We start from the raw sequence: 11,765 nt of genomic DNA, 5'->3' as shown, positions 1-11,765 counted from the left end.
TTCTGTGTGCAGATCTCAGGGAACATGGCAGAGTAAAGAAGGGGATTGCATAGTGCTATCCCAGGGCAGCCCTCCAGAGCATCACAGACCCTCAGTCTTACAGATGCTGAAATAGCACACCCTACAATCCAGGTACCCAGAGGTAAATTGCTTCTCCCTGGCTTGAGAAAACCAAATGCAAAAGGTGAATTTACTCTGTATACCAACAAATATTAATTTCCTACAAGGCAGGCTGTGTTCCAAAGTGGGCAAAGAAATTAATAAAGCTTTTATTGTTCCACACATGCCAGTCCTGCCTCCAAAGGCCCCTCGGCCATTGTCCACTTCCAGGTCCCTTCTGCAAATGGCTGCTTACCATCTTTGGCTTTTCCTAGCTTCATAGCCTGGTTCTAAAGCCCTGGGGGCACTAACCAAGCAGCAAGGTGCATGCAGTAGGCTCTTGAGGTTTTTGCACTGTCCCTAGGAAGTTAGTTCTCCCCTATCCTCCCACCCCCACCCTGAACTATAAGTTCACCCCACCCCCAACTATTAAAGTTTTACAAGCGCAAGGTCCTGTCACCGCCCTTCTAATCTGTCCCAAGCTGGAACTGAACACAAAATGGGTCCGTGGAAGTCATCACAATGATTGGAATGCACTGAGGTTTGAAGACAGGAGCACTGGCCCAGTGATGCCACCTGGAGCTGTACCTTCTCCCCTCACCAGCTGAGAGCTGGGGCTTCTCCTTTGACCCATTGCTAACTTGCTGTTTCCTCACTTTTCTCATACCTGCCCACCAGCTCTCCCCATTCCCTACTGCCTCAGATCCACCAGCCCTTCCAGCTGTCACACTAGGCATCATCCTGATACCCTCATCTCCACTCAGAGTCCTCCCAGTGTCTGACTCAGGTCCCTCCTCTCATCCCACAGCCACTGTCCCAGACCACCTGGCTCTAGGTTGTCAGAGAGACTGTCCCAATATACACAATGGACATGGTTCCTTGTTTTCAAACCCTTCACCAACTCTCTGTTGTCCAAAGCCCTGGTCCATCTCCTTAGTATCATCTTGCCCAGCCCATCTTGGTCTGACATCATGCATGGGTCCCCTCTTGAATCTGAAAATAACCAAAACGGGTTGCTCTTTTCAAAACTAGTTTCGAAACACCTTCTGTTTCAAATCTCCATAGCTTTGCATATGCTGTTCTCTCGGCTTAAAGTGTCACCTACCCATCCCCAGCCTCTGAATCCCTGGCAAATTCCAACCATCACTTCAAATCCCAGCTGAGTGATCTCCTGTCCAGCCAGTCTCAACACTGTGAAAAACTCCCTTTGGGGGCCTGCTCCTCCATTAGATCTGGGGTGGTTGAGACAGTAAAGAATCTGCCTGCAGTGCAGGAGACCTGGGTTCCATCCCTGGGCAGGGAAGATCCCCTTTAGAAGGGAATGGCTACCCACGCCAGTATTCTTGCCTGGAGAATCCCATGGACAGAGGAGCCTAGAAGACGACAGTCCATGGGGTCCCAAAGAGTTGGACACAACTAGAAGACTAACGGCAGAAGACTAACACTTTCACTTTTTTTCCAAAGTAGGAGCCACGCGTGGCCCGGCTGTGTGGCTTTTGCTCCCAGCTGAGGGCTGGCACGAAGCTGTGCCAGTGTGAGCTGAATGAAAGATTCCAAGCCGAGGGCAGGGACGGCCTCCATCCTGCACAAACATCAGTTCTGCCACTGTCCTGCGTGTGACTGCTCTTTTCTCCCTCCTCACCGCTCTGGGCGTGTCTTCAGGACCCTGGGCCAGCCTCTCCGACCCTAGAACCGCCGGTAGCTAGTGTCTCACTTCCTCTGGGAGGCGGGCCCTGAGCTGGCACCTCCTCTTTAGGGCTGCCCCGGGAGCTCAGTGTTCTGGCGCCTGCCTCCGGTTCAGTTTCTCCGCTCTCGAAGAGCGAAACAGAATCGAAACTGCGCTGGATTCCATGCAGCAGGATCCGGAACCTGCTGGATCTCCGGGGCCCCAGCAGGACCCCGCACTGCCCCATTCCCCCAGCATGCCTCCCCCGGAGTCACTCTCCGAAGGCCACCAGTCCAGCCACAGCGACAGCCCCACAGAGGTACTACTGCGTTTGGGGAGATGGGGTTCGGGCTTTGTTAATTAGGTATGGTCGGTGGAATGGGGGGACTGGGGAACTTGACCAAGTACCTTGAAAAATGACGCAAAGAAGGGAGACCAGGTGCGAGGGTCCTGACCTTTTCGGCTGGGTTAGGGGTCGTGGAAAGTAGAAAAGGGGACGAGCATGAGTTTGAGGGGAGAGGTCTCTCTGGGTTGCGATTCTCCACGAGCTGCAGGGTGATCCTGAGAGTGAGTGGCACTGCGTAACAGACTCTTCCGTCCAAGCTGGTGACGTGCCTCTTATCCCCTACCTCAGATGAAGGACCACCTGTTAAGGAAAATGGAGGTAGTAGTCTTATCGAACCCTCCTGGCAACCCCGGACATGGCGCCAGGTGTGGAAAAGCCAGAACCCTTGTTCCCAGATCACAAAGTGGGAGAGAGGTGTTTTGGCTAAGGCTCAGGGTTCCTGTGGTTTCTCCTCTAGGAAGCTTCTTGGATCCTCTTCCTGGAGCACCGTGCTCCCTTAACCCCCATCCGGAGGGGTTTTTAGAGGTTTACTGGTCTTTTCCTGCACAAACTCCCCACCCCCAAAGGAAATGCTTAGATCACTTGCTCTGTTTTCTTCCAGGCCCTTTTTACTGTCCTTCATGAAAGCACAAATAATACCATATTGCATTAACTTTTATTAGTTGCGTTATAACACCTAGAAATAATATTTACAATACTAGTTAACATGTTTGAGTATTTCTCACGTGCCAGGTACTGTATTATGTTATGTATGTTTTATCTGTTTCTAGGTGTACAATTCAGTGGCATTAAATGCATTCCACAATGTTTGTAACCATCACCACAGTCTGTTTTCAGAATTTTTTCATTGAAACAAAATCTGTACCCTTTAAGCTCCGCATTCTCCTCTTCCCCCTGCTGCTGCTGCTAAGTCGCTTCAGTCGTGTCCGACTCTGTGTGACTCCATAGACGGCAGCCCACAAGGCTCCCCCATCCCTGGGATTCTCCAGACAAGAATACTAGAGTGGGTTGCCATTTCCTTCTCCAATGCATGAAAGAGAAAAGTGAAAGTGAAGTCGCTCAGTCGTGTCCTACTCCTAGCGGCCCCATGGACTGCAGCCTACCAGGCTCCTCCTTCCATGGGATTTTCCAGGCTAGAGTACTGGAGTGGGGTGCCGTTGCCTTCTCGCTCTTCCCCTTAGTTGCTGGTAACCTCTAATCTACTTTCTGTCTCTGAATTTGCCTAGTCTAGATATTTTATATAAGTGGAATGCTACAGTATTCGTCTCTGTGTTTGGCTGTTTTACTTAACATGATGTCTTCAAGGTATTTTCATGTTGTAGCATGTATCAGAATGTCCTTTTTAAGGCTAAATAACATTCCATTGTATGTATAAACTACATTTTGTTTATCCATTCATCTGTTGATGGACACTTGAGTTGTTTCCACCCTTCGGCTACTGTGAGTAATGCTGTGTACAGAATAATGGATGTACAAGCATCTGGATCCTTGTTTTCTGTTCTTTGGGGTGTATAGCTAGGTGTAGAATTGCTGGATCCTATGGTAGTTCTATGTTTAAGTTTCTGAGGAACCATCAAAGTGCAGTAAGCATTTTATGTGAGGTTATATGACACACATTTAATGAATCTCCTTTTTTAAAGTCCCTTGAAGGCAGGGGTTTGTCCTGGAATCAGGGGTCCCCAAGTTCCAGGCCACGGACTGGCACTTGTCCTGGCCTATTAGGAACTGGGCTCACAGTGGCAAGCAGCCAGCAAGAGAGCAAAACTTCATCTGTATTTACAGCCACTCTCATCACTTGCACTACCGAATTATCACAGTGGAAACGGAAATAAAGTGCACAATAAATGTAATGCATTTAAATCATCCCTACATCACCCCACCTGCAGAAAAACTGTCTTTCAAGAAACAGTAACCTGGTCCCCAAAGGGTTGGGAACTGCTGCTACACATCCGTGTATCTTGGGGCCTGGTACTGTGTCTTATGAGAAGCAAATGCTCAGTAAATCATGGGGTGAGCCTGGGAAGGCCTAAGTCAGTGGAGGATGGGCATACTGATAAGCCTGGGTTTTTGTGTCATCCAACGACAGCCTGGTATGAAACAGGAAGTGCCACTCTCAGCGTGCAGCCACAGGGTGGGTGTCCGGTTGGGTGGGGACTCCTGGGACTTCACGTCTCACCTCCCTCTCTGATTCCCCAGCAAGCCACGGAGGAAGAGTTCCAGTTCTTGCGCTGCCAGGGCTGCCGGGCAGAAGCTAAGTGCCCCAAGCTGCTGCCTTGTCTGCACACGCTGTGCTCAGGATGCCTGGAGGAGTCCAGCATGCAGTGCCCCGTCTGCCGGGCTCCCTGGCCCTCAGGTGCCGGCACCCAGGCCCTGGACAACGTCTTCTTCGAGAGCCTGCAGCGGCGGCTGTCGGTGTACCAGCAGATCGCACGCGAGCAGGCATTTTGCACCCGCTGCAAAGAGCCGGCCCACTACTGGTGCTTCGAGTGCGAGCAGCTCATCTGCACCAAGTGCTTCGAGGCGCACCAGTGGTTCCTCAAGCACGAGGCCCGGCCGCTGGCGGAGCTCCGCAGCCAGTCGGTGCGGGAGTTTCTGGACGGCACCCGCAAGTCCAACATCATCTTCTGCTCCAACCCCAACCACCGCAGCCCTATGCTGACCAGGTGAGCAGGCCGGCCGAGGGTGGGGTTGTGCATCTAAGAGCCAGGTAGAGGGTGCCGGGAGGAGAGATCCAGAGCCTCAGCTGGGGTGTGGGTCAAGGAGCTTCTGAGGTCTTGCAACTCACAATGTGGTCCACACACCAGCAGCATCAGTAGCGATGACCACAGTTTACACTCTCCCGTGCGAATGGATGGATAGTAATAGTTAATTTTCCCTCACGAGAAAATAATGCTGCAGAATCATCTTTTCACCCATATCCAGTCATTTCTTCAGGATAAATTTTTAAAAACACCGTGACTCGGTGAAGGGACATGAAAGTTTTACATTTCGATACATGTTACCAAACTGCCCTTTAAAAACTCTTAAAGAGGGGAATTTTCCATAAGCACTGCCACTCAGTCTCCCTGTAGCTAGATTGTAGAATGAGATGTGGGTAGTTAGTTCCTGGCTCAAAAGCACTCCCGAGCTTCCTGGGAGGATCTGTATGAAGAAAGTCAAGTCCCATTTTAATTATTTTTACCAAGCAGCACAGGAATTTAAATTCAGGTTTTTTTTAGACAGATAAAATACATTAATACAGTTCAAAAAATTGCTAACAAAATTTATAGAGAGAACAAAATCTCCATTCCATTTTGTCCCACATCTGCCTAATACCCATCCCTTCTCCCTTCCCAATCCAAGGTTAACCATTGTTACCAGCTTTAAAGAGCTTCCCTTGTGGCTCAGCTGGTAAAGAATCCGCCTGCAATGTGGGAAACCTGGGTCCCTGGATTGGGAAGATCCCCTGGAGAAGGGAAAGGCTACCCACTCTAATATTCTGGCTTAGAGAATTCCATGGACTGCATAGTCCATGGGGTCACAAAGAATCAGTCATGACTGAGCGACTTTCACTTTCACCAGCTTTAAAACTTTCCAGAGTTTATGAATATACACACAGATATAAGTATATAGTCTTATGGGACTTATTTTTCCCTTTTTTAGCAAAAAGATAGCATACCTGTGTGAACTTTTAACGCTCTCCTCTCACCCACCTACAATAGATGGCTGTATAAGATTCTTGGGGATCAGCTTACAAAGTGAAGGCATTCCTTGCCTATAAAGGGCACACTCAGACAGAGCTCCATTTCTGCTAAACTATAACTTGTTTGCTTCCTGCTAGGAGGTTTACCACCTGTACTACCAGATTCCACAAGGGCTGATATTATTGTTTGAGTTTGGATTTCTTTATTTATTATTGAGGTTGTCTAGTGGCTTTTCATGTGTTTATTAGTCATTAGCTTCTTCATTTGTGAATTGCTTACTGAGGTCCTTTGCTTGTTTATTTGTTTACTTTTAGGAATTACTCTTTAATTATAAGAGCTTGTTATAGTGCAGACATTTTTCCTGTGTTGACCTTTGTCATTCATTTAATATGAGGTGTTGTGTTCAAGTTTTTAGTTCTATATAGTCTAATCCATTAATCTCTTCCTTTATGGTATCTGGCTTTGGTCATCCTAGAAAAGATTTTGCCTATGCCAATATTGAAAATATTTACTTATACTCTATTTTAATAGTTTATTTTTATTGTTAAATCTTTAATTTAATCACAAATCTTTGTGTGTGATGTGAGATAGGAACACTCGCTTCGTATTTCTCTCCAGATAGAAAGCCACTTCTCTCAACAACTTTCATTGAATAATCCACTCCTTTTGTTTGATTTTTCCCATTTTTTAAAAATTGAAGCATAGTTGATGTACAATATTCTATAAGTTACAGGTGTACCGGATAGTGATTCACAATTTTAAAGGTTATACTTCACTTATAGTTATTATAAAACATTGGCTATATGCCCCATGTTGTACAATATATCCCTCTAGCTTATAAATAATCTGCTGTTGGCTTTGATCTGAAATGCCCTTTTAATCTTGTACTACGTGTCCGTGTAGTCATGAATATGTTTGTAAATCTCTGTTCTGCACCAACAGAGTGGAGAACCAACTCCTATGCTAATCCTTACTGCTCTAAGGAATTCAGTAGCTTTATATTTAGGAGAAGGCAATGGCAACCCACTCCAGTACTCTTGCCTGGAAAATCCCATGGACGGAGGAGCCTGGTAGGCTGCAGTCCATGGGGTCGCACGGAGTCGGACACGACTGAAGTGACTTAGCAGCTTTATATTTGGTAGGGTGAATTCCCACTCTTCAGAAATAATTTTGCTTTTACAATGTGTGCAGCTTCTTTTGCTCTTACACTTCAGGCAGCTTCAGAATTCACATATTCTTTGGGATTTTGATTGAGATGGAATTAAATCTTGGATGAATTGACCTCATCTCTGGTTACATCTTTTGGGTTTGAAAGAAAATTCCATGGACTGCATAGTTCATGGGGGTCACAAAGAGTCAGTCATGATTAAGTGACTTTCACTTTCACCAGCTTTAAAAGTTTCCAGAGTTTATGAATATATACACAGATATAAGTATATAATCTTATAGGACTTATTTTTTCCTTTTTTAGCAAAAAGATAGCATACCTGTGTGAACTTTTAACGCTTTCACAAATATCTTGAACTTTTAAATTATAGTTAAATTTACAATATGTAGTGAAGGTCCCTGGTGGCTCAGCAGTAAAGAATCTGCCTGCAGTGTAGGAGACTCAGGAGACATGGGTTAGATCCCTGGGTCAGGAAGATCTCCTGGAAATGGCAACCCACTCCATTATTCTTGTCTGGGAGATCCCATAGACGGAAAGAGTGTGGTAAGCTACAGTCTATGAGGTTTCAAAGAGTTGGTCACGACTGAACACGTACTGCCTATGAGACAATATGTAATAATATTATGAATGGAATCTTTTCCATTATAGTTTTTATCTGATTATCATTAACATTCACTAATATGTAAGCGTATATATCTATTGGAGAAGGAAATGGCAACCCACTCCAGTATTCTTGCCTGGAAAATCCCATGGACAGAGGAGCCTAGCCAGCTGCAGTCCATGGGGTCACCAAGAGTTGGACACAACTGAGCGGCTAACACACACACACACACACACACACACACACGCTATATCTAGCCATCCTATTGGGCTCTTTTATTCTTGTAAGTTTTTCCGTTGATTTTTTTTAGATTTTCTAGGTGAATAGTCATATCACCTAGAAATAATAAAAACTTTTTTCTTTCCAGTATTTATACATATTATTTATACATATTACCTTTTTGTAGCTTTGTTTCACTGAATTGGCCAGAACTGCCAGGGCAACTGTGAAGTGGTTAGAAAAGGCAACTTTGCTTTGTACCTATCTTTCATGAAAAAGTTTCTTATGTTTTCTTCTTTGGTATGTTGTTTATTGTTGATTTCCTTAGGTGACTTTTAAAAATCACATTAAGAAAGTTGCCTTGTGCTTCTAGTTTACTAAGAGTTTTGTTGCTGCTGTTGTCTTAACTCGGGGATGGGTGTTCTTTGGACTCTGAAGGTGTCCTTTCACTGTTTAGTATAATGAATGATATCACTAGGTTTCTTTATGTTGCACCATTATTTTAATTCCCAGGAGGAAAAACTCTATTTGGTCATGACATACTATTATATTAATTTCTACCTCGATTCCATTTAGTACTATTTTATCTAGACTATTATCTATATTTATAAATGTGATCAATTTTATGCATATGTATGATTTCCTTGTCAAGTTTTTATATCCATTTGATACTAATCTCTTTCAATGAGTTTGTAAGCTTTTTTGAACATGATATATATAAATTGCTTAGTATAGTGCCTGGCACGTATTAAATACTCAATAAATGTTAAAATACTATTCTTGTAATTTCTCTGTTGTAGAATAAAGGACATAAGCCATCCAAGCTTGTAGAAGTTTCTTGAAAAGCTATCTGAGACAAGTGCCTCTTTTGGAGAGTAGATTTTTTTCCCTTTTTGTGGAAGGTCACGAATCAGATTTTCTGGGATGTTTTCTGATTCATCTTGAGTTATCTTACAATTTAAATATCTCCTCTATACCTGTAATTGTGTCCCCTTTCTTATTTCTAATGTTGTATGAATGTTAAAGTGTTAGTCACATCCGACTCTTTGCAATCCTATGGACTGTAGCCCACCAGACTCCTCTGTCCAGGAGATTCTCTAGGCAAGAATACTGGAGTGGATTGCCATTCCCTTCTCCTGGGGATCTTCCTGACCCAGGGATCAAACCCAAGTCTCCTGCACTGCAGGCCGGAGCCACCAGGGAAGCCTCCTAATGTTGTATATTTGTGCTTATTTTAGTGATCTTTTCAAAGCACCAGCTTTTTTTTGGTCTTTTTATTGCTTGCTAATATTAATGTGTTCCTTTTTTCTAATTAATCATTGTATGTTTAGCCTCATTATTTTCTTTGTTGTACTCTTCTCCCATTATTCATCTAATTCGACGGAACATCTAATTCATTTACTTGCTGTCCTCATTGTTTACTGCATTCTTCTCTGAGTAAAACGTGGCCTGCCTTCCATACCTTTGACAAGTAGTGTAATCATAGTCAATCATTTCTCAAATATCTCTAATTTCAGTCTTTTCTCTTTTTAAACATTTTCTCTTTGATAGAAGAGTTTGGGGCAGAAGGTTGTCTAAAATTTTCAAGTGGCTTGTGCTGTTTGATTTAAACATTTGATGTTAATTTCTACAATATGGTCTACTAGTATTTAAGAGTTGTATCTATGACTGTGTTGAGGTTTTCTTTGGTGCCTACCATATTCCTTTCACTAGCATATTCCTCGGATTTTTTTTTTAACGTGTATTCTTTGTAGAGATGTATCTATATCTCCTCTTTCTACTCTTGTTTAAATTTTTAACAAACATATTAGAACATATGTGTGTATGTGTATCTCTCTCTCTCACCATCAAGAGTGCGTGTGTATGTGTTGTTCGTTGCTCAGTTGTGTCTGATTCTTTGCGACGTTATGGACTGTAGACCCCCAGACTCCTCTGTCATTGGAATTCTCCAGGCAAGAATACCAGGTTGACATTCCCTTCTCCAGGGGATCTTCCCAACCCAGGGGTCGAATCCAGGTCTCCTGCATTGCAGGCAGATTCTTTTCCTACTGAACCGTCAAGAGTAGATTCAGTTTAGTTCAGTTCAGTTGCTCAGTCATGTCCGACTCTTTGCGACCCCATGAACCTCAGCACGCCAGGCCTCCCTGTCCATCACCAACTCCCGGAGTCCACCCAAACCCATGTCCATCAAGTCGACCATGCTATCCAACCATCTCATCCTCTGTGGTCCCCTTCTCTTGCCTTCAATCTTTCCCAGCATCAGGGTCTTTTCCAATGAGTCAGCTCTTCCCATCAGGTGGCCAAAGTATTGGAGTTTGAGCTTCAACATCAGTCCTTCCAAAGAACACCCAGGACTGATCTTTCAGGATGGACTGGTTGGATCTCCTTGCAGTCCAAGGGACTCTCAAGAGTCTTCCCCAACACCACAGTTCAAAAGCATCAATTCTTCGGTGCTCAGCTTTCTTTATAGTCCAACTCTCACATCCATACATGACCACTGGAAAAACCATAGCCTTGACTAGACGAACCTTTGTTGGCAAAGTAATGTCTCTGCTTTTGAAAATGCTGTCTAGGTTGGTCATAACTTTCCTTCCAAGGAGTAAGCATCTTTTAATTTCATGGCCGCAATCACCATCTGCAGTGATTCTGAAGCCCCAAAAAATAAAGTCAGCCACTGTTTCCACTGTTTGCCCATCTATATGCCGTGAAGTGATGGGATCGGATGCCATGATCTTAGTGTTCTGAATATTGAGCTTTAAGCCAACTTTTTCACTCTCCTCTTTTACTTTCATCAAGAGGCTCTTTAGTTCTTCTTCACTTTCTGACATAAGGGTGGTGTCATCTGCATATCTGAGGCTATTGATATTTCTCCTGGCAGTCTTGATTCCAGCTTGTGCTTCCTCCAGCCCAGCCTTTCTCATGATGTACTCTGGAGAAGGCAATGGCACCCCACTCCAGTATTCTTGCCTGGAAAATCCCATGGATGGAAGAGCCTGGAGGGCTGCAGTCCACGGGGTCGCTGAGGGTCGGACACGACTGAGCGACTTCACTTTCACTTTTCACTTTCATGCATTGGAGAAGGAAATGGCAACCCACTCCAGTGTTCTTGCCTGGAGAATCCCAGGGATGGGGGAGCCTGGTGGGCTGCCGTCTATGGGGTCGCACAGAGTCGGACACGACTGAAGCGACTTAGCAGCAGCAGCAGCACTCTGCATATAAATTAAATAAGCAGGGTGACAATATACAGCCTTGACATACTCCTTTTACTATTTGGAACCAAACTGTCGTTCCATGTCCAGTTCTAACTGTTGCTTCCTGACCTGCATACAGGTTTCTCAAGAGGCAGGTCAGGTGGTCTGGTATTCCCATCTCTTGAAGAATTTTCCACAGTTTATTGTGATCCACACAGTCAAATTACAACTGTTCTTCCAGATAGGATAAAAGTTTTAGCATACTTTTTCTTCTCTCCTTCCATTCCCACATTCAGATGTAGTTGGATTAACATGAAATTTTATCTCTAGATTATTACCAAATTTTCTATGTCTTTTCTATTCTAAGCATCCTTTTTTGGCAGTTAATTATCACGTTATAACCCACTTGTTATTTATAATCTTAGATTCTAATTGGTGTTGGTGCCCACAATAATTTTTTTCTATAATATATCTTCCTCTTTCTTCAATTATTTAATGTTATTCATTTCCCAGTTGACTGGAATACTTCAAGTAAATTTTTTGGTTGATTTTTGGAGCTTACTTTCCAGAACCTTGAGTATCTTAACTTGAATGTTCTTTTGCTGTCACGTTTATGTATGTGTAATGTTTTTTGGTTGTGCCATGCAGCTTGTGGGATTTTAATTCCCTGACTAGGGATCAAACCCAGGCCTTAGGCAGTGAGACCATAGAGTCACATTTAAAGGAAAATTTAGCTCGTTGTAAAATTCTGAGGTCACAATCACAAATCTTTCATCTTGGAATATATAAACA

The 11,765-nt window shown here is 44.0% G+C and overlaps 1 protein-coding gene across 5 annotated transcripts in view; it reads left to right on the top strand.

Moving 5' to 3' along the window:
• The first annotated feature begins 1,822 nt into the window (after window positions 1-1,822).
• PML (promyelocytic leukemia) overlaps window positions 1,823-11,765 on the top strand; it is a 57,173-nt gene continuing 47,230 nt past the window's right edge. For 2 of the 5 annotated variants that reach the window (XM_027520799.1, XM_027520798.1), the window contains exons 1-2: window positions 1,836-2,084; window positions 4,308-4,774. In XM_027520799.1, the coding sequence (XP_027376600.1) occupies window positions 1,950-2,084; window positions 4,308-4,774 (602 nt within the window). In that variant the 5' untranslated portion in view covers window positions 1,836-1,949. Of the gene's footprint in view, window positions 2,085-4,307; window positions 4,775-11,765 lie in introns of all 5 variants that reach the window. The other 3 variants (XM_027520797.1, XM_027520801.1, XM_027520800.1) reach the window with 3 other exon arrangements.

Source organism: Bos indicus x Bos taurus, chromosome 21, assembly GCF_003369695.1.
Source record: "Bos indicus x Bos taurus breed Angus x Brahman F1 hybrid chromosome 21, Bos_hybrid_MaternalHap_v2.0, whole genome shotgun sequence".
Classification (NCBI taxonomy): domain Eukaryota; kingdom Metazoa; phylum Chordata; class Mammalia; order Artiodactyla; family Bovidae; genus Bos; species Bos indicus x Bos taurus.
This window is presented reverse-complemented; position numbering and strand designations above follow the sequence as displayed.